This window comes from Drosophila albomicans, chromosome 2R (genome assembly GCF_009650485.2).
Source record: "Drosophila albomicans strain 15112-1751.03 chromosome 2R, ASM965048v2, whole genome shotgun sequence".
In the NCBI taxonomy this organism is placed as follows: Eukaryota; Metazoa; Arthropoda; class Insecta; order Diptera; family Drosophilidae; genus Drosophila; species Drosophila albomicans.
In genome coordinates, this window is record NC_047631.2 from 4,745,473 (window position 1) to 4,768,303 (window position 22,831).

General features: G+C 37.9%; 1 protein-coding gene and 1 long non-coding RNA gene across 2 annotated transcripts in view; one reads left to right on the forward strand and one right to left on the reverse strand.

The window, feature by feature from the left end:
- Positions 1-22,831, forward strand: part of LOC117573830 (hemicentin-2) — a 74,475-nt gene that overhangs the window by 30,695 nt on the left and 20,949 nt on the right. Inside the window, exon 2 of the mRNA XM_034257260.2 lies at positions 3,562-4,538. Within this exon, the coding sequence (XP_034113151.2) occupies positions 4,415-4,538 (124 nt within the window). The 5' untranslated portion in view covers positions 3,562-4,414. The remainder of the gene's footprint in view (positions 1-3,561; positions 4,539-22,831) is intronic.
- Positions 20,739-21,518, reverse strand: LOC127565824 (uncharacterized). The gene is made up of 2 exons (XR_007955215.1): positions 21,377-21,518; positions 20,739-21,315 (listed from the first exon to the last, which is right to left on the reverse strand). It is a non-coding gene; the product is annotated as an uncharacterized LOC127565824 (long non-coding RNA).

Consider the following 22,831-nt stretch of genomic DNA (forward strand, 5'->3'; position numbering starts at 1 on the left):
TTAAATTTTGGTCAAGCCCATTATTTATTAATCGACCTAATGGCAATAGACAATGTTTAATTACAAACCTCAATTAACCTAAATGGCTCCGAGTAACTTTGGTAAATTCCTAAATAAAAATAAATTATTTAATAACATTTCATTAATATAATTCGATTATATCTAGCGATAACCCCCAACTTTAAACTTTATAATTCTATTTTTTTAATTTGATTTTATAAAAGCAAAAAAAAAAACCTGTGACTAATAAGTTTGTGGATGTAACTTTTTTGTTCAAAGGGTTTTTGCATTCGTATTCGCCGATAATACATTGCTACTTTTCAATTCACAAACTACAAAATAGAGACTGTAAAGGAGTAAGAGATAGATAAAAAGAGCGAGAGAGAGTTCTACACGATGTTGTTTCAACTGGAATAAGTAAGAGCTGCTCAATTTGGTAGCTCAACTATGTACTTGGTGGTTTAGTCATTAAGCTATTATGGAAAACTGTGGTGGGTAATGAAACTGCTTGTTTTGATGGTATTTCGTTTTACCGAGCAAAAGGAAAAGGAAAAGGAAAACCAATGACACGTGGAAGAAGAGCGAGAGAGACGAGATGAATGAGTCTGAAGAGGAGAAGGCGAAGGAAAGCATAACCAAATTGAGCAACATTTGTGGCATTTGGCAGAAAGTTGTGCAGCTCGAAAATTTCATCGAGCCAAATGTCAGGTCATTAATATTCTAACCGTAAACCCCACATTCCGGAACTCATGAAACTGTTTCGACTATTCCATGGAAGCTCAACAGCTCAATGTGTGGGCGACCGGCAAATAATATTTAATTAGAGAATTGTTTAGACAAACTTTTTAATTACGTTCATCTTCATACACGCATATGCGTGTGTGGGTGAATATTTGTGAGTGCCTCTGGATATCCTTTGGGTAATATGTATCTGAGTGTGTGTGTGTGTGTGTGAGTTATTAAGCGACCCGCATAAATCTTCAGATGTGGTTGGTGCTTCAAATTTTCGTGAAAATGCACGCTTGACTGCCTCCTGCCGCCTCCTCGAGCATCGCCAGCTCGCCTACTTGTCGTTGCCCCTTCCATGAAGTAGAATGGATGACGTCGCCATTTCCATTCCACCCCATCCCACCCCACTTCCAGCCCTCTGTCGCTTTCCCTCTCGACTGGAATGACAGACTGAAAGACTGACAAGCCTGACAGCCGGGACGAGCTGTGACCGTCAGCTGCATAAATTTTAAGCGACAGCAACATTAAAGTCAACATTTTGTCAGTGGCCTACATTCAAGGCGTGGCACATCCTCCACACAGCTGGAGAAGGGAAATAGATGGAGAAGGGGAATAGTTACGTGCATGGGTACTGTAACTACTACTGATATGGTATGCTACTGCCATTTGGTACTGCGCCTGGGAGTGCTGTCCTCTTAGCACTCTTCACTCCGCTCTCTATCTCAACTTTGCGCCTTTCACTTTCGCTGACATTCTGCTGCTGCGCTGCACTCACAAACCTACTTGTGTCATGCGTGCGACAGTGTCTATGTGTGTGTGTGCGTGTGTGTGTGTATGCAGATGAGTTGCCAGTAACGTGTGGAAAATTATAAAGATGAAATTGTGTTTGTCTTTTTTTGGCTCTCAGCAGCAAAAAGCATACAAAAATAGCAAAAATCGTCAGCTACTCAAAGAGCATTCGCTCTCGACATACAGACATACACAAATAGTAGACCGTCGGACAAATGGATCGACGAAAGTAACGTCAACTACAGTTGGTCAACAGCTGTTGTTGGCAGAGTTATAGTAAAATGAACAGAAATACTGAAAAATATCACCCAGTGAAGTTAACAAAAATCAAGTAAGAAAGCTTTCCCCAAGCACGTTCACGATTCGAAGATAAATATCCTGACCAGGCATACATATGTTACGTACATACATATATATATTTTCACTACATTATTGTAAAATCAAAAGGACAAACTACTCTTTTTAAGAGTATATATGTAATATGGTATACTTTAAGATACTGCATTTATAAAACAAGTAAGGAAGTTAGAGTCGAGTGTACTCGACTGTGAGATACCCGCTACATATTTTGAATAAATACAAAATAATAGGGTATTATTTTTAAAATTTACAATAAAAATTCTAAAATATACCAAGGGCTATATTTGGTATATTGACATAGTACTACATTTAAAATATACCATAGAGTTCAAAATATACCACATTGTAAGTCCATAAATGTTTTTGTCCATATAAAGTTTTTCTTTAATAATTTTTACAATTTTTCGTGACTAAATTAGGATTAATAAACTCCGCAGTTATTATTTTAGGTACCGAAAGTCGCGAACCTAGCTTAAAAAATATACTTACCATTCCATTTTTTGTACAATTGTAATAGTGGAAGTGGACGTGGCAAACTTGAGACAAACTTCTTCTGCGTGTAAAGTACTTTCGAAAAAAAAGTATATCTTTATCTCTTATAGTTTCTGTAATATAGGTGTTCATAGGGCGGAACATGGGGGAAGACAGACTGATGTCTAGGCTGTTGACTGCTGTAGCTGATGAAGAATATATGTATATACTTTATATGGTCGGATATGCCTTTTTCCGTTTGTTACATACATTTTCTGCAGGCACAAAATTATGATACCATTCTACCCTATAGGTGACGGGTTGGTAGCTTTGGCGCAGTGGATGGTAGCTTTCTTAATTGATTTTTTTTAACTCAAATAACTTGTAAAACATTCATTAGCATTACTGTAATAAAGATGGATAACTTTAATCATGATCATATATCCGATCAGCGATAAATCACTCACTTGCTAATCAATTTTACCACTGCGCAATTAGGTAAATGCTCTTATGGTTTGAATACTAATGTAGTTGTTAGTAAAAATGTACGAGAAAATACAAATAAAAATAAACAATTTTTAATAAACAAAAAAATTTTATTTTTTAAAGCCTTAAAGGTTATGTTCTGTGTTCAAATGAAGTCTTGTGCTATGTCTCAATACGCATACGTAATTCACGTATAAGACTGCGTATATACAATGTGTCGTCTAATTCAATTGTGTCTGATTCAACTGTGATCAACATTACAAATAGTATTCATGTTTAATTAGATGGCAAGATACGGGGATAGGAATGCATTTTGCTGATACTATGGACTGTGGTATTGAATACAAATTGCATTGGCAAGGACACTGGTGTAGTGGCAATAGGAGTGGCATGTGGCTGGGCCAATTGGGGGCACTAAGTCCGCAAATGGCGTAACTTGAGATAATTAATTGAGCGCAAAACTAAACACGAAAGCAGTAAAAGCAATTATCTACAATAACAATGGCATCCTGGCACATGCATGGAAGCTGATTACGCGCACACAAACATACAAACACACACAGACACAATCAGAGAAACACACACAAACATAGTAGAAAACGCCCAAAAGTAATAGTGAAGGGATAACAAAGAAGAGGGAATCAGTTGGCATTTAGTAGTCGAATATAAATCGATTGTCTATTAACGGAGCATTAAAAATCGTGATTGCCTTTTGTTTCATTCCAGATAAATGTGCCTGACCCACAACACAAATAAGAGAAGTTCGCACCAAAAACCAATACGAAGACAACAACAGTAACAACATCAACAACATCGAATCCAAGGGATAAAATCAAACCCGAAACTTACTGCACACAACTGACAGATGTTGGCGTTGTTGTTTTAACTGCTGAGTGGCTCAGGGAAAACACAACTCAAGTGAATCGAGGAAAGTACAAGAGAGCGGGCCAAGGGACTGGACCAGAGACTAGAAGCATGGCAAATAGCCAAAGGTTGTTTATGACGAAACAAGAGGAAAGCTCATAAAAATACATGAAGAGCTAAGCAAAACAAACAAGCAAATGCATCATCTACTCAAACTTAAATAACTCGATAGATAGTTAAATCAAACGATTGAATATGCAAAAATCCAGTGTGAAAACATTTCGCGATAAAATTGGCAATAAAAACCAAAACCGTCCCACATAAATCGACGATTATTGCAACACAGAAGAACTCCATATATTTTATTTGCCCCGAAAAGTTGTTATCTAAAGAAGCAACGGATAGTAAAATTGCAAACGCTTGCAGAAATCGAGATTAAAAACAAACCAAATATATCGCACCTCGCATTTATAGCGTTGCGTTGCGTATACGTCACATGTGCCCCAGTGACATCACGTAAAGGCGTTGTTCACTTTCAGCAAAGAAAACAAAGAAGGGAGAAAAACACGATATTAGGGTGGTGTTAAATGCGTTTACATATCTGCGGCGCGGCAGCTGCCGCTCCCCCTGGTGGTGCATCGAGATACCAGTGAAAGTGCTGAGACTCGCATTATTTCTGCGTAGGTGAACATTTATCGCTCTGAGGAAGCGCAGCATGCGCTTGTGGAAAAATCGATCAAAAATGCGAATAGACAGAACAGCGAAGGTGCACACCGCACCGCACTACCGGCCACAATTGGCACAGTTACTTATCGGCGGCATTCTCTACATGACAATTGGTAAGTACTTTTATTAAATTTAGCCAAGAGGTGGAAAATAGGTCAACCGCAGACTGTAAGAGACTCCCGCACTTAGACCAAATTATTATAGTACAATACATATTTAAAAAGATTTAATAAATTAAATTTAGTAGACTGCACATTGGGTATTTAATGTTCTACCTTTCGTACAATTGTCCTATGCTATATTAAAACAAAGTACTTTGGTAATATTAGTCAAACTGATACAAAAATAAAAATATAATACAAGGCAACCAAAATAAATACAACAGCATCCAACACACCAACAAACTATGGGTTTTAGTTGTTCTCAAAATTCTACAGTACATTAACAAGATGAACATGGATTGATTTACTCGTCTGTTGATGCTGATTCAGAATACATACATTCATACTCGTACATGAATATACATTTACAATCGGGTGTTAGTAATAACTCATTCTTATTTTTTGCTTGGTGGAATATATTGAACTATAGTTATCCCTTCATTCCTTGAATATCGCGCCTATTTTATTACTATAGTTCCTTAATTAATTATCTAATAAGACTAGTACTTAATATAAATGTCAAATTAAATTATATGTATTAGTAAAAGCTTGTAATGAATAAAAAAATAGATGTTAAACCTGCTGCAATCATTCGACATTTGCGCTAATTAGCTATCTAAATCTTAACATTAGTGATTAACTGCAAACCAAGCAACAAGACATTCGCATATATTTCTCAAGACTTTATGAGCTTTACAATTTACCTCACGAAAGTTTTTTCAAATTTAGTTAAAGTCTATGCTTTTGGGTTGACTTTAACTAAGGGATACAAAAAGCCAGCGAACTGGCTGTGAATTCAAACAAACTAGTAGTCCAATTGTCATGTGAAATGCATGTGTAATTCAACATACATTAAAAATGAATGAGAATCTGTCTGACGCTCATGAGTTTGTTGATATTACCGTTGACATCGACTGATGTCCTGAAAATATTCAACCAGTTGGATATGTGATATTCTGAATCTAGCAATTTGAGACTGGTAAATATTCATCACAAAATTTAATGATGACAAAAATTGATCAAATGCAATCCAAATATTTTAGCTACATGTAATATATTTTGAAATTCTGCCATGAAATTCATTGTTGCATACATAACATATGTACATCCATATTGCAAATGACTGAATATTCTAAGTGTATGGACCTGACAGCTGAACAAGGCACATAATTAAATATATGTTGGTTCAGTTGCCACAGTCGATTTACATATATGTAGATATACAAATCAAGTATACGCCCCTTGTGCATCAGCCTCTCAACTGGTTTTCAATGCAATCACGCACACTTATGCGAATGTGTACTCATACACACTTATAGATACTTAATGTCAAAGCAGTTAACTCGCCTAGTCGACGGTCGAGAGTGAAGAGATTGAAAGACTCGTGTGCTTTGTGTGGCTTTTCACTATTGTAATTTCGTGATTACAGATTATTTTGCTAATTTCATACAAGGCCATATTGCAATGCATGGAATAGCTATAATAATCTATAATAATACACCTTGTATTGTAAACTCATTTATATGAATACCATATATCAAAACAGGTCTAATAATAATAAAGAAGAAAAGTATTATAAAGGGGAAAAACGAAAATGAAATAAATACTATAATGTTTGCTTGATTTCCCCCCATTGCTGTTATATGTTATAAGAAGCTATTAGCGTATTTCTTACTGTCGACATCGACTTGAAGCGCTTCCACACAAATGGAAAGGAAGTGAAAAAGCAAAACATGGAAACATAATTCATGAGCTTGGAAAAAAATGTTGAATTGTAAATGATTAGTCAGAGGCAGATAGCCACGAGGCAAAAGCAAACTTTAAACCCTAAAGAGCACACGAATATATTGTAAAAAAAATATCTGCTGAAAAGTGAGCAGAAAAAGCATAAATATGTTAAGCCCAGTGATTGGGGGTTAAAAAAAATTCCGTGTTGGGGCTTAAGCTTTAACTATTGTAGCTGTTGCTGCTGCTGCTGTGTAGTACCAAAAAGAAAGTGTAACAGTTGACCCAGCTAGCAAGACTTTCACGTACTTATAGAATATTATATTGATTTTCTCTTACTGCATGGGGCAGTAAGTTTTGCCGCTGCTCTTACAAGTACATTGTACTTCAACTACCGTCGTCTGCCTCCCACCCAGCCAGCTTCAGTGACTTTTACGCCTGCTTCGGTTACTGGTGTGGCGTAAGATTGATTTATTTGCCATTTCGTTGGGAGCTTCATTTTATTTTTAAACATTATTCATAACTTTTTCATGCGCTGCGGCTTTGTTGTAATTTATTTCGAAGGAGCGTAAAATAAATTGGCCGAAATTTGTTAGCATTTAAAAATGATTTGCATTCGGCCAAAACTTTGCTCTTTTTTTTCGCTTCGCTTCTCTTTCTTTCTATTTGCTTTCTCCTACTCTCTATTTCTTTGCTCGTTTGATTGGCTTGGCATTAAACGCCTCTATTGGCAGTCAAAGAAAAAGAAAGTCCAAGACTATGTCACTTAAGTACTCTAAAAGTGCTCCAAATGTCTTGTGTATGTTGTACCTTATGTGCGTTACGTATACGCAATATTGTCCGGCCAAGGATGCGGATAGCTGCTCGGCTGCTGCACGCATATAAATTATGTCAATAAAAATAAAATCAACAACACTCTCTTTCTTTTTTGTGTCTGCGTTTTGCTTATAATTTTTGACTTTTTCGTGTTGAAAAACTTTTCACTTTCCTTTTTAGGTTGGGACATTATTTTTCTGCTTTCATTTCCGTCTGTTTGGTTTTATTGCAGTTTTTAGATGTCATGTTGCTGCTGCCCCGCTCTCCGACTCTCTTTTTCGCTTCTTGGTCATCCACTTACTGTTAGTGCGCTCGCATTTTTTTCGCGAAATAAATATAAAAAAAAATCCGTTTCCAGTTCCGTCTGCTATTTTCACGAATTTTTCTTGTGTAAGAGAGAAAGAATTTTGTGCCCGTTGCCTTCTATAACTTTGGCTTTTCGAAGGTTTATCCATTGCATTCGCGAATTTTCCCACGACGCCAAATGAATACTGAACAAAAACGTGGAAAATAACAAAATAAAACAAAACAATGAAATGAAAAATTATAGCTGACACCCTGTGCCCATCTTTCTGACTGCAAATGTGTTTTTGCCATCAATTTTTATTGCGAGCAGAGTGTATCAATAAATTTAACAGTAAAGTGCAGATTTAAAACCAAAACTGAATCATCGTTTATATCTCTTTTCAAGCATAACTCCTCACACATGCTTGGTGGCTATCTGAAGCTTATGGAGCCATTGAATTGGTTTATGAGATTTAAGTTTTCACACAATTTGGTTCTGCTTTTTCTATATTGTTGCTTAATTATCTCAAAATATTACGAGAAAGTCTTTGAACTCTTAATTCTTCAGTTAAGAGTCCTATGATATAAATCGCAGTGTTTTTTGAAAGTTCAATGAGTGGCTTCCAAAAATGAAAGCTTGCTACATATATATTATATGAACAGCATAAACAACATCAAAATGCTATATATCAATATTAATGAAGTTTCAACACACACAGTACAGTACAGCAGAGAACAGCACACCGGTGAATGTAAAAAAGAGTGTTGACAGCTGCTTTTATTCACCTGTCAGACACAAAAGCCGCTAAACTGTTGATAAGCTGAAGACAGGGTTGGCATCATCAGAGTACTGGGGCTGGTCCACACAACCATCCGACACAACAGCCAGCTATGGATTCCACTATCTCAGTTAACCAGGAGGGTTTGTCCATGCCATCAATTCCAGAGAGCCAAGCTGGAGACAAGCCTTTTGACAGTAAAGCCAATAAAAATCCTTCACAATCATTTATCAATAAGTTTCAGGACAGTGCGGCGATAGAACGCCCTCAAACAATGGCCATCCCTCTCTTGAGGGCGCCGTTCAAGGCGAGAAGTATGAGAATGTATAAAAAGAATGGAAATATCAAAGCAGTATGTATATATGTATATCTGTAAGCATATATGGGATGTCCTTCCTTATTTGGGGCGCCTTAGGCTGGTTCATGTCCAGCGTGGTCAGTCCTGTTTTCTGTCAGTCTCTATAAATGTCATAAAGTTCGACCGATTACAAATGACAGTGAATATTATTATTCAGTGAAAAAAATACAACATGTGAATCAGATGTGGAAAACAGCAAATTGTGGTAGCTTAATTCAGGAAAGTTGCTTTAACAGCTTAACATAAACTTATTGACTACAAATTAATCAAGTTATTTGAAGAATTTGAAAAAAAGGTAAAGTATATCAATCGAAATAACATGAGAGTCATGAAACAATTCAATGTACATTAACTTCTTTAAGTTAGCTAGAAAATTTTCAACATAAAGTTCCTTTTAATCAATACTTTAAGATTCAGACCAAATGTAAATATTTGTTGAAATTAGTTGAATGGTTTTAGGGCTTCACTCGTATTATCTTATAATTACAATGCAATAATATTTTGTTGGCTTTACGCTTAAACTGGCATCCGAAAATCGCATCTTCTTTGTCACAAGGCCGACAAAGAATTCAAGCGTGAATAAAAAAAGAACTACTCAAAGCAGATGAGCAATTTTTGAGTCTTAGCCAAAAATAATAGAACGAAGGAGAAAAATTGAAAATAAAAAGTAGAATCTGCGGCAGACATGGATAAAAATATTTAATTAATTTTTATCTTTGCTGTCTGTCTGTCTGGACTCTTGGCTTGTGACGGGCCTTTTACCATAAAGTACTCGTAGAGCGAAAATGTAATTCAATTTCGGCGGGCAACAATGGCAGCGGCGACGGCAGCGGCAGGGGTGAGGGATGAGGGATGAGTGTCGAGGGGTGGGTGGCAATGGTTGGAGGTGGCGGAGCCATTGCAGCTGACAGTTCAATTCGGAACAAGTGTTTCTGAGAGTTATTTGCTGTCGCCTTACTTTTGTTTACAACGATCCTGAAGCGGTGAGCGTCCTTTGCTTTGCAAGGCAAATGAGTGCCAAGTGCCGCACTCTCACAGCCAGAGCGAGAGTGAGAGAGAAAGCGAGACCGAGAGAGAGAACGACAAGCAGAGTCAGATCCAAACTCTCAAACAATATCTGATAAGCTGCATCATGTATTTGCATACTTCCGGCAATTTGTTTTTGTGCGAACCAAACGAATCGAGACAAATGCAATAAGCGTTGAACAACAAAAAAAGGAGAGCAAGGAAAAAATGACACAAGGCATAAAGATAAAACCGAACGAGTGGGTGAACTGCCGCATGCTGCATGCCGCATCCTGCTGCATGTCTCTGCATTACCAAGCAGCACACATAACAGAGCACGAGCTCGGCTTGCATTGTGCATTCAAATTACGTTGCCGCATTGTTCCCTTTCCTTCCGCAGCAGCTCCACAATTCTCAGTCCCCCAATCCCCGATCCCCGATCCTTTCATGCATCCCAAACTCCGGCCATGAGCAACGCGTTGTTTATTTACGTTGTTTGCCATTTGTTGTGCGTTTTCTCTGCTTTTCTTTCCCCATTCGCCAACTTTCGTTGTGCTTTTTCTTCGACCCTGCATAGTTTTCAAAAATATTGTTAGCCATAAATTTGGCGACACGAGAGCCAGCTGAATACCCAGCGGCAGCCATCGAAAGCTGCATTGCATACTCCCAAATGCTGGCACTTGTTTAGAAATAGTAACTTGCCATTTAACATCAACTTGGCCTCAGTTACATGACATTTCCCTCCAGCTTTCCAGCTTTGCACTTAAAACGATATTTACAAATGAGTCAAGAAATTCATTTAGTTCATTTAAAAAAATTGAAACGCAAAAGCGAAAATCATTTGAAAAATTATAGTTAGTCATGAAATTGTATGTTACTTTAAATTAATTTTGACGTATTTTTTTTTTCAATGTTATTTTTTTTTTAATTTAATGTTTTTTACTAGTCTCTGCCATTTGAATTGTCAAGTATTAATTAATATTATGTATAGCAAATTTGATTATAAATTAAAACATTAGTATTTCTGGCTTGTTCTTGGCATTAAATGAAAGCTATAGTAAATATTTGAAAGTACAAAATACCAATCGGCTTTTCTAGAATCCACAACGTTCAATGACAACGCAAACGAATAGATAAAAGTTATTACAAATTGAAACTGGAAACACTCGAATAGAAATACGTTCGAACTGATACCTCTAATAAAAAAAGACATTTCCATTACTGCGATTAAATCGTCGGACAGTCAGATAGATAAGAACAGCGCTGAGACCAAGGGAGGACAGGAATGAAAATGAATATAAAGAGAATACGGCATTGGGGGATTTGCATTGTAAGCCTTTCACATCAACGCCGTTGACTAGGCTGCAAGGATAAAACTGAATACGCTTTTGCTATTATTTCAATTGTTATTGTTTATATGCATTGGTTCCGACAGCTACAGTGTGCTTTTGTCCATTAAAGTAAAAAAAATAATAATAAAAAAATGTGTAGACCAAAAAATAAGCGAAGGACAGACAAGAGGGCAAAATCAAAATATATCCCATAAAACATTTTGGTTTTGATGTACATTTTTATGGCGCATAATATTAGCCTGACATAATTATCAATCTTTACGGCCAGCTCGAATGGCCTCATAAAATGAGAAATAGAAAGACAAGAGAACATAGGGCGAAAAACGTTGCGTATGCGCAATACCAAAAAAACGCTTTTCGGCGTAAAGGAAGAAAGGATTATTAAACGTGCACACACTGATCAAATTAGCAATTCTAAGCCATTTCGTGGGCAATATTAGCAGCAGATATATTCATGCCGATTGCCATATGGAGCACAGGGCGTATGAGTGTTGAATACTCGTACATATCCAAACACACACACACACACTCACGTACACCGATGCAAGCTGTAATGTTGCAGCAGTGAATGCTGCTGTCAGAGTGTTTTGTGGTTTGGCCCTGCCTTCTAGGGACTGCTGTCAATGGCGATGTACAAAGAGCTGTGGTGGGCGCGGGTGTCGGACAATTCCTATTGCCACTCCCACGCAACATGCACGTTGTGCCTGTGCCTGCGCCGCTCTGCGCTCGCTGATGCTGTGGTGCAGACCTCAGGACGCGTGTCGAAGCATCTCAGTTGGAAAATGGGTGACAATTCATGACAGAGCAATGCGCGCAATTTGCATATATGGTCGGATGGTTGGGCAACTCAACTCGTTGGCTCCGCTGGTCGTTTGGGTTCCCAGGTTGCTCTTTTTGTGCCAGGCCGCAAAATTCTCTCTAGAATTCGTTACCCGCTTCGGTTTTGACTTGGCTCAAATACCCAAACACACATACACAGCCTCACTTACCCGTTTGAGTGTTCACCCACTTAAGGACATTATGCAAAAATTCATTTTCAGTGCATTTTAGCATCAAAATAAAAACAAAATTCGTTCGAATTTTAAATGCAAATGGCACCCAATGGATGCTGGGGACTGGCTGCTGTCTATAGTATATCATGGTTGTCTATATCTAAGCAAGAGGTCAAAGGCAAATACCATATGAAGAACATTGACAAAGTTAAGCACACAAAATGTGGTTCGAACTGCTGGACTTAAAACAAAATTGGATTTCTTTCAATAATCCTATGCAAGCTGGTAAAATCATTTAAATCGAGAAAACTAAAAATGAAGATGAAAATATTGTGTGAAAATGCAAGTTTAGTCTATTTTCACATAAACTCCGTATCTTTTCTCTCTTTAATATTAGCACAAAAATTGTATTAAAACGTTTGAAGAAAAGCTGATTGACTTGAACGGACTCAAGGTATCTGAGGGAATTTCTTCAAACAACGAACGTTTATTCCGACCATTTTGGGCCTTGCTAATGAAAATTTTTTTTATATTTTCACCTACTCTTATTGGAAGATTCTTTTTTGTGCCTGTTTACGATCAAATTAAAGATATTGTAAAAATAATTTTGTTTTTGTACTATATAAAAAATTTTTGGAGCCTCGGTTAAGTAATGAAATAATGAATAGTCTGGCAAATAAATACAAATTTTAATTTTCTATTTTCTACTACTTTTATTTTACTTCTTCAAAGAATTAACATATGTTAATAATTTTATGTGTTTACAATATATATTTATATATTTACTGCTGAATCACTTAAAATACTTTAAGCTATTATTATGGTTAAGGGCGGAGAGTGTATTTTGCATGAGTGTTGAAAGCCTGCAGGAATTGTGAGCACAAATTTTAGTGGGCTCACTGCACAGTGGAAATAATGGCACTCCAAAGAGTTGGCGGGGGAAAACAAATAAACACAAGCACGCGATGCTATGCGATGCGATGCGAAGGGGTTTAGTTTTATTCCTTTTATTTGCTGGCAAACAATGTGAAATACTTGCGGTCTGAATGTAAGACGAAACTCGCTGGAAAGTATGCTCTAAGAACCGGATATGCTGGCCGTTTTTGACGCTGGCTTTGAAATCTATAGGTAAACATAAAGGCAACCCGCGGCGTATAATAGCAACCCAAGGCTGCGCGAGCAACCAAGCAGTGTTCCATTTTCTAAGAATTGACAAACAAAAAACGAAAAGCGAAAAAAGAAACCCAAGAACTTCAGTAAAGTAACAACAAAAACAACTGCAAGGCAGCTGCTTCTGCTGCTCTTTCTGTGGCTGCAGTCGATTCATGAGTGCAGGAAATGCTTTATGAGTTGGTCGTCATTTCCCGTGCCCCATAAACAGCATGCAGGCAAATTGAAATTTCTCTTTGCCTCCCCATTGAGTCTTGGTAACAAAGCTGCCCAAATTCATAACCAAAATAGAAGCGAGTGCTGCTTTTTGCTGGCTCTCATCGTCAAGACGATGCGCAGCCAGAATGGCGTCGTCTTTGACTCAATGCGAGCACAGCAGCCAAAGGCTCTAACTGCTCATAATTTATGCTAACGGCAATTTAAACTTCGCCCGTTATTTATTAAAACCACGCAAAGTTTCCCCTTCACTTCTCTTCACTCTGGCAATATAGTACAATAAGGTCGCGTTTTCCACTGACAACTACCAAAGCAAAGTTCGCACAGTGGATTTTAGCTCATAAAAAAGAGTTGAGAAATTGGAAGATATCGTTAATCTTTTATTATCTATTATTATAAATAGTTCTTTTTTATTAACTAAATGCTTTTTTATTGATTAAGATGATATTGAATCATATGTTTTGAATTTATATATCAGTATTACATTAAAAAAAAAAACCGAAATGTTGTCAGATGCATAAATTACATACATTAAATATTGATGGAGAAATTTATAAGTTTGTTAATAGTGATATAAAAATATAAAAGTATTGTAAATATTATAGCTAGTGAGTATTCTTCTTAATACATAACATAAAAACAAGAAAGAAAAATTTGAAACACATTTGATCTGCCTGCAAACAAAACAAGTGAAGTCGAAAAAGAATTACAGCCTTTTTTATATAGTCTCTAAAATCTAGGATGGACATGGCCCTGATTAAGAATATATGTATATACTTTATAGGGTCGGAGGAGAAGGAAAAATTATTTTAAAAATTATATTCAATTAGTTTTTAAGAATAAGTTTAAAGATATATTAAATTGTTTTTAAGCTCTTTTCGTTCAAGTACGTTTTCTTTCTTTAATTAGACAAAATGGGAACAAATAGAGCAAAGGTACAAATTGTTTTTAGTCGTATTTATTTATCCTTTTTCCACTGTTTGTTATTGGCACCCAGATGGAGTAGCATTTGGCTACTGTCTGTTGCCAAAAACTGACCCAAATTTACAGCCAGCCAGCGAACGCTGTGCCCTGTCTGCTCCTGCTCTGTTGCTTGTTTGTTTGCCTGGTAGTCTGTCGATCTGTCAGTCCGTCCGTCGGTCCATCAGCCGGCTGGTCGGGCAGTCAGAGTGTCGCACAGTGCCATCAAATTGTAGCTGCCACAGGGCAAAGAAGAGCTGAGATGGGCCAAGCACTCTGTCTGGGTAAGTAAACCATGTGTGCGTGTGTGGGAGTGTGTTTGTGTGTGTGTTTGTAAGTTGTGTGTATTTTGGTTTGGTTGGAGGCATCTCTGGTACGTTCCACGTTCCACAGCTTGAATGAGTCACCGTCAACAGCAGAAGGGCAGCAGAGCAGCATCATGAGGTTCAGCTTCAGCTTCAGCATCACCATCGTTGGATGCCGTCGAGTTAAGTGTTTTATATTTTCGTTTAGCAGTTGAAAGTTGCATCCTTTGCTGAAGCTGACGCTGACGCTGATGCTGACTCTGCTGCACTAACTGCTGCCGGCTTCGTTGTTTTTATGCAAAAGTTAAAAGGCAGTTTTGTTGCTCCTGCAACAACATCAACACATTCTACTCGAAGCATATATTGCAGCATCCTCGAACTTGGCCACAATATGGAGTTGCGACGCTTTTACTATACTTTGCCATTGCAGTTTAAAGCGCTTTCGGCTGTGATTCAGCAGCAGTTTTATTGGTAAATTGGACAGATTGAGGTAAAGTGATATTAATGTTGACTCCACTGAGGTGAACCGAGCTTCAGCAAACTGAGCGAAACTTTCGTCTCTGTCCATAAAAAGTTCACATGCGCAGTTAAATAAATTTGTTAGCGCTTTGCATTTTTTATGGTACTTAAAGGATGTCATTTATCTTTTAATATCTTGCACCTAAGTAAATTAGACGACAAGCTACGTGCCAGCATTCTTGGTACAAAGTTCAAAGCTTTCGAGACATAAAGACAGGATGTGTCATATAGAAATAAGTGCAGCTGGGAAGACATGCTCCATGTATTTTTAAACCAAATTAAAGGCTATCTCTCGAGTGCACGTCAACTACTTTGCATTTGTACAGCACTTGTCCTCGTGTGTATCTGTCAGATACTTTTGCAGCAACAGCAATTATCTTTGAGTTATTTGCGCGGTAGTCGTGCAACATTCTACACAAAGTAGTTATGCAGTCCGCATAATTGACATAAGAAACAATTCCCTTTATTATAATTTGCATTTACGTTTGCATTTGCATTTGCATTTGCACTTTCTTTTTAATTTTATTTTTTATTTTTTCGCAAAACGTGTTTAGAGCGCATTACATTTTTCCTCATGCATGCTCCACGGACTGCAGTCGTAGTTGCATCATTATGGGAGCATAAAAAATATAAACTACTCTCAAATGAAATTTCAGCTGCTATCAACAAATTGCGCTACTTTACAGGTTAACTGCAGCGGAACAGACAAGGTGTCCGTGACGGTGGCAAGATGAGACGAGACGGGACGAGACGAGACGAAACCAACTAACAACTACAAAAGCAACAATAACAACCACAGGCAGCAACAACTTCACTTGATGTGCATGACTTGCAACAAAGCGAGTTTCTCTGCCTGTGGCTGGTCATATCTTTGTGTGTGTGTGTGTGTGTGTGTGTAGTTGATTTCTGACTGTTTAAGGGGTGCGAAGAGGGGATGCTAAAAGCTTCGAGTTTACGACGTGTTGGAATTTTTATGCGTTTTAAAGTATTTGCAGAGCATCCGGCAATGTTGTCGCTTCTGACTCCTGACAGCGGAACAAGAAACCGAGGGGGTGACACAAAGAATGAGAGGGAGAGAGAGATTGTATACTCCGGAGTCCGGAGTCCGGATGCTGTGCAGTGCCCGTAAAACTGTATTAAGCATAGAAAACTAAGTTATGCGACATACAGTTGAGTTACGGCCAAAGTCGGTCAGCTACGTGTGAACATCGCATGCCCACACAACCAACCATACAACATCAAATACGAGTAATGTACACTTAACTATTATGCTATGGAATACCCTGGACTATTATTAGCAATTGGGTATACCAAACTTATCATTGAAAAGTTTTTCAATTCACTTTATATTGACATTGATAATATGAAGATATCATAATATTGCCAAAATTTTTGTAGAAATTCTTTGCCAGAAGCTGAAATTAAAGGGTATAAGAGTATTCGTGTTGGTTGTAAGTTACTATGCATTTTATGATCAGCAGATGAGCTGGTAGAATGACGGAAGGGAGGCACTGTATACGAGCGGCTTGAATGGCACGTTGCGGAAGTTGTGGCTTAGTTAAAATGTTTGTAAAAAGGTGACAGCCTTTGCGTCGGCAGTCGGGAGTCGACAGTCGACAGTCGGCAGTCGAGAGTCGACAGTTTATGTCCGCAGTATGTGCTGAGCTTAGCTCAAAAATACGCCAACTTGTTTGCTCAAAAGGCATAAAACATAAAAAATACTTCAACCCCGGCAATACCTCAATTTCCCCTCAACTGCTGGTGCACACTCTACACTTCACTTCACTTCACTACACTCCGCTTCAAGTGGAAGGAGAGGTGCGTGCTTTTATGTCACCATTACCGCATCATAAAATCCTTTTTGTGTTGAACTAATGATGGATGAATGTAGCCACAGGTGGAGATTTACACCTACACATGTACGCTATGTACTATTCGCCGTACTCGTAAGAGTGGGTGTTATATTAAACGCGCGGCAGGAGAGTGCTATTATGTCTGTATCTAGAGCACTCACGTCAGTGTCCGTTAGGAAATTACATAACGTGGAGCTCAACTCGAATTCTAATTCGCCCACAACTACAACAACAACTAAATGAGTGGTAAATGCAAAATATTCTATTTCATTCGTTTCATTCATTATCAAATACATTATGCGGATTTGCCAAAAATTTAGTTAATTCCACCAGCATTTACATTACAGCAATTTGTTTGCCACTTGCAAATTGAAAACGAATGTTTTTCAGCTTGCAACATGTTACCAGCGACAAATCGGTGAAATTAACGTTGCATTTCATTCATAATACATCATTTTCACCTACCACAAAACACGAGAAAACTATATTTTTCAGATAATTCAATTTGGAATACAAGAGCGAGAGAGAGAGAGAGAAAGTAATAATAAAATAGTGTACATTTCGTAGCTAATTATATATATCTAAAATTAACCATTCATGATTGGTGGCAAAAACCGCATTCGGAAAATAGGAAACAATCGGAGCTGAAAAAGAAATTTAAGCGAGCGGTCAAATCTGTTTGCATACTTGTGTGCGGTCAAGACTGTCAATTTTAGCTGGAAAGCGATAAACACATAATTTGTTGTATAATTAATAAATAAATAGCATAATAAATGGATTGAAACAAAGCGACAAATGCAAAATACGTGATAATCGATGGTCCAAATGCATTTCTGATAGACACTCTTTCAGTCTAGTGAGGCGCACAAATGGCAAAAACCACAGACTATTTGAGTTTATTAAGCATGACCTAATGGTTGTCAGTGTTCAGTGCTGCAATGTTGTTGTTCTTCATGTTTTTGCTCTCATGTACAACTCTGTGGTTTTTTGCGTTTCATCATAAATATATTTATTTTATTATTTAGTGCGCTTTGCTATTGAAACGCGTCAAACGCAGATGGGCGTGCAATGTGTGTTATCGTAATATAAACCCAAAATATTGGTCATCACGTTTATCTGAAGTATAATTAAAATTTGTTGCTAGCGCAAAAAATTAAAACATTTTAGCATTTGGGTCATGCTGCATTCATATTAATTCGCAACAAATCAAATATTTATGGTAACTTGTGGCAAATGTGTATTTTAAAGCTTTTTTTTTTTGATTTCTGAATGCAACTATAAATCATATCTGTATACGTCAGACTTTCTCAATAGTTTGAATTCGGATCGTGAATAAATTGTATTAAATCAGTATGGAATCTAAATTAATTGGATTAAATATATGCAGTTGTATTTATTAGTAAGTTGGATATTACTATAACTCAAATATTCTAGTGCTTGCCAAAGATATATTTGTTAACAACTTGAATGATTTCAATAGGTTCCATTCATAAAGGACTTGAAGATTAAATTTGATTCCACCTTTGACCGAAATTTTCAGTCAGAAGTTTGTCTTTTTTGTCAAAGTTGTCAGCACCCTTTGGGGACAGCAAATTCGTTAGTCTACGGCCAAGGTGAAATAAAATAAAATACATTCGAGGTACACATTGAGATTGAGTGAACTGTATGGTAAGGAGCTACCTTAAAGGGGCCGTGCAGGCCACGCCCCAAGGCCACAGTTGAGCTGACACACAGTACATAGCAAAGGAGTACCTTCGTGGGGAGTGAGGAAAAGCAGACTAAATTGGATTTGCCATGTTACATGGTGTAAACATACGCAAAGTACACAAACATGAAGACACTTTTTGTGCTTTTCCTTTTGACAAAGAAAGGGATTCGAGGCAGGCGTTGGATGATATGCAAATAGGTTTCTGGACTCACGTCTACCTATGGAGAATGTTGAACGAACTGATACGATAGATTGCCAATGCGAGGCGGCATCTAATTTCGGACCCCATGCGAGTGTATTAGCATGTCAGCATTCAACAGTATTATAAAAAGAGTAGAGCAATTAAAACTGTGGTAAAAATAGGTGATAACTATAGAGTGGCAGAAATAGAGGAAGAAAGACAGAGTGAAAGAGTGCGTTTATTACAGAGTTACTCACATAATTGCTGCCTTCCGGGCTTTTGAAAACTCATTTCCGGTTTGGCTGCTCCAGCTGATGCTGCCTCCATTTGTGCGTCGCAGCAGAATGTAAATTGTATGCCAATTTGTCGTTAGTCAATATCTGCGACTGTGAATGTATCTGTGACTCTGTGTGTGTGCGTCTGTGTGTTTTTCTAACATTAATTAACCCTAATTAAGTTCGCAGTGGCTGGACCCTGGCATTCGGTTGAGAAGAGTGCTATGTGTATCTGGAGAAGTCATCTGTAAATGTATCTGTATCTGCTGGATCCGTATAGTATATGCACAGAGAATGCTTATGGGCATTTTCCAGTGAAATTGTTAAGTAACTGCCGCAGAATTTCAAACGTAGTTACTTAGTAAGTGCTGGGAAAAGTCTGCGGGCAATTTTGCGACATTTAACAAGCATTTATTTAAACTTTTGCTTCGCTTGCTTTGCTCTGTATCTGTATCTGTTCAAGTTTCCCTCTCGTTCTGTATATGTAGATACATATTCGTATATCCGACTGTGTATTTGTGTGTGTGTATGTACATCTGCAGTGTAGAATGTTTAATTAAAGTATGCAAAGTTGTGTCAGCTGCCGCTGACTGCAGCAGCTGTAAATAACATCCGGTTATGCGAGAATACGAGCATCTCACAGAATCTTGTAGTTGTCATCGTTGGCTTTGTGCGTATCCCCCGAAAAAGCTTGTAAGTATTTTCTGGTACTCATCTTTGTATTTGTATCTCGAATGTGTATGTGTGTTGTATTTCCTTTCGGCTGCGTGTAGATGTTGTTCGTTGTCGTGTAGTGGCCCTGTCATGTTGCTGAAATTGATATTTTAATTAATTTTTCGTACACAAAGTTTTGTTTACTAATTCACATAACTTTCAAATGACCAACTTTTACCTGAGCGAAGGCAATGCAAAATGTTTCATCACATTCTTTCATTAATATCCTGCCAGAAGCATTCCCCCCGACAACAAACAACGTTGAGCAAACAAGACTGTCTTCAATATGTGGGACATTTCCTTAAAAGCTAAATAGTTTTAAGTAATTTGAAATGTAAAATTCATTTAGTATTATTTTTCTTCTTTTCACTGACTTTAGTTATATGTTGCCACAAACTGAAACAAGTAAGAGGGCGGTAGTCGAGTATGCTCGACTGCGAGGTACTCGCAACCCATTTGTATTAAAACTATATTGTAAAAATATACCCAATTAATATACCCAAAAATACTAAAATATACCGAAGATTATAGTTAGTATATCGATGTAGAAACAAATTGATATTGTCAACCAAAGCAACTAAGACCCGTTTTCACTAAGCGTTATTTGCCATACAAAATCATTTGTTCAATAACTTTTATTCAATTTTTATATGATCACAATCAAATTTTCAGAACTGATCAATATGATTGTTGTATGCACTAAGAATAGCGACTCCGTCTCTAAAATTACACTCTATTCTTTTCGATTTATTTATTTTTTTTTTATTTTCGGGGGGCCAAAGTGGTTGTAGCAAAAAATAGAAACAAAATTTATCTGCGTGCAAACATTACAAGTGGTGTTGAAAAAAATATATATAGCACTATCTCTTATAACATCTGAGGTCTAGGTGTTAATTCAAACGGACGGACAGTCAAACGGAAATAAAGAATATTTACAAGTTCCTTGAATTACAATTTTCTTTTATTGCTCGAAGTGTGGATGTCTTATATCAATTCTCTAACGGGTCATAACGAATATATATGTATGTATATATATAGATCAGTAGTATTTTGTCGCAGGACTTGAACAGTTGCTTAACCGATTGACGACGATCAGTGGGTTAGCAGCATTTGGATCCGCAACATGGACTGCAGCAGGGTCCACAGCAAGGACCACAGCAGGAGCCGCAGCAAGGACTGCAACAGGGCCCACAGCATGGTCCACAACATGGCCCACATTTTCCACAACAACTGCCACAACACGGACCGCAACAGCTACCGCAGCAGCCGCTGCAACAGCCACCGCAGCAACCTGATGAGCAACACGGTCCACATTTACCACAGCAACCACTGCAACAGTTTGGACTACAGCAGGGACTACAGCAGGGACTACAGCAGGGACTACAGCAGGGGCTACAGCAGGGGCTACAGCATGGGCCACAGCAAGGGCCACAGCAAGGGCTACAGCAGGGTTGACAGCAAGGTACGCAGCAAGGTTGACAACAAGCGCCGGGACTGCACATCTTTAATCCGTCAACTGCATGGGCGAATATATCATTGTGAAGGATTCTGATCGGTATAATTCAATGGTTTCTTACCTTCAACCCGTTAGAGAATTGAGTACAGCTTTCAAAATTTTGAGAGTGTGTATATAATACGTTATATAAACTGATTAAAAGTACTGAATTTCATTATGATAAGTGAGAGAAAGACACATTGATTTACAATTTTATGAGGATGTTACGAAGTTTCACTAAGTTAGCCTCAGACTGATTTAATACATCACCTAATATATGGTTATTTATTGATCATAAAAGCACATGAATTGGAACTTAAGATACACTTCATACCCCAAGAAACAACACAAGTGGAACATGAGCGTCACATATAAAATAGAAAGTGTTCCTCTAACTATTTTTAGTTATATAAGGTCTAGGATTTAAAGAAATTAATATAAGTTATTTTCGAGAATTTCCATAGTATAGTTGAAATATAGAAACATGCAGTCAGTACGCAAACAGAATTGACTCGTGTCTTGTCTTCATATTCAATAGTTTTTTTAATTTACACATACGAAATATGTAATTTCCTATATTTATTTTCGATGGTGATAATATGTGAATCAGACATAAAGGATAGTACTATTTATCTTGTTCCTCCTTATTGTATTCTTTTCTGTTGCCCTTTGCCTAATTTCCCTCGAATTCTATGCCAAATATCGCACATTTTCTCTCTTCCATCTCTTTGCATAATTGCCAGTTTCATTGTGGAAACTGCAAATGTCACAAATTTCTGCCAGCGGCACAGTTTCAGCCTCAGTCATAGCTGAACAGAACCCAGCAAAAATTGTATGAGTGCGAACTGTCCCAGGGGCAGGACAAATCATTGCGTGCTTTGACAAATCACACGCTGCTCCTATGTGTGTCGCTCATCCAAGTGCTGGGAACCCGCATTTTAACCTCCCACATTGCCATCCTGCCATTCTTCTATAGGCCCCTCCACCCTCTCCCAGAGCACCTGCGATGCTCTCAAGCTTTCGTCACTGACAATTGAACGGCTTTGATCTTTTCAACGCGTCTCCAATTTTTGCGTGTCGATAGCTCTGCATGTGTGACTGTGTGTGTGTGGGGGTGTAAGTGGTTGTGTCGCCGATGGCTGTTCCGTGTATGTGTATGTGTGGGTGTCAGTTGTGTATGTGAATGTTATGTAGGCACTCGTGCGTATATTTGTCAGTGAGGCAGCAGGCAGACAGACAGACAGAGAGTAGAACGTTGCGATAGGACGCTTGCTGTGGCATTGGTTGCATAAAACCTTTTGTCAATTACGTTGCTTCCACTTTTTGTGGCACTGCCACACACTGTCAATGACAGAGCGTTCATTCCTGCTAAAGGCTGAAAAGCAACACAAAAAAAAAAAATGGGCAAAGATGAAATGATTGCTGATTTCTGGTACAGACGGAGTCTCCTCCCTCTATCTTTTTCTCTCTCTCTTCGCTCTCTATCTCTCGGGGTGTCCCTCTTCAGTCAGCTGCCGGTAGCCTGCCTGGCATATGA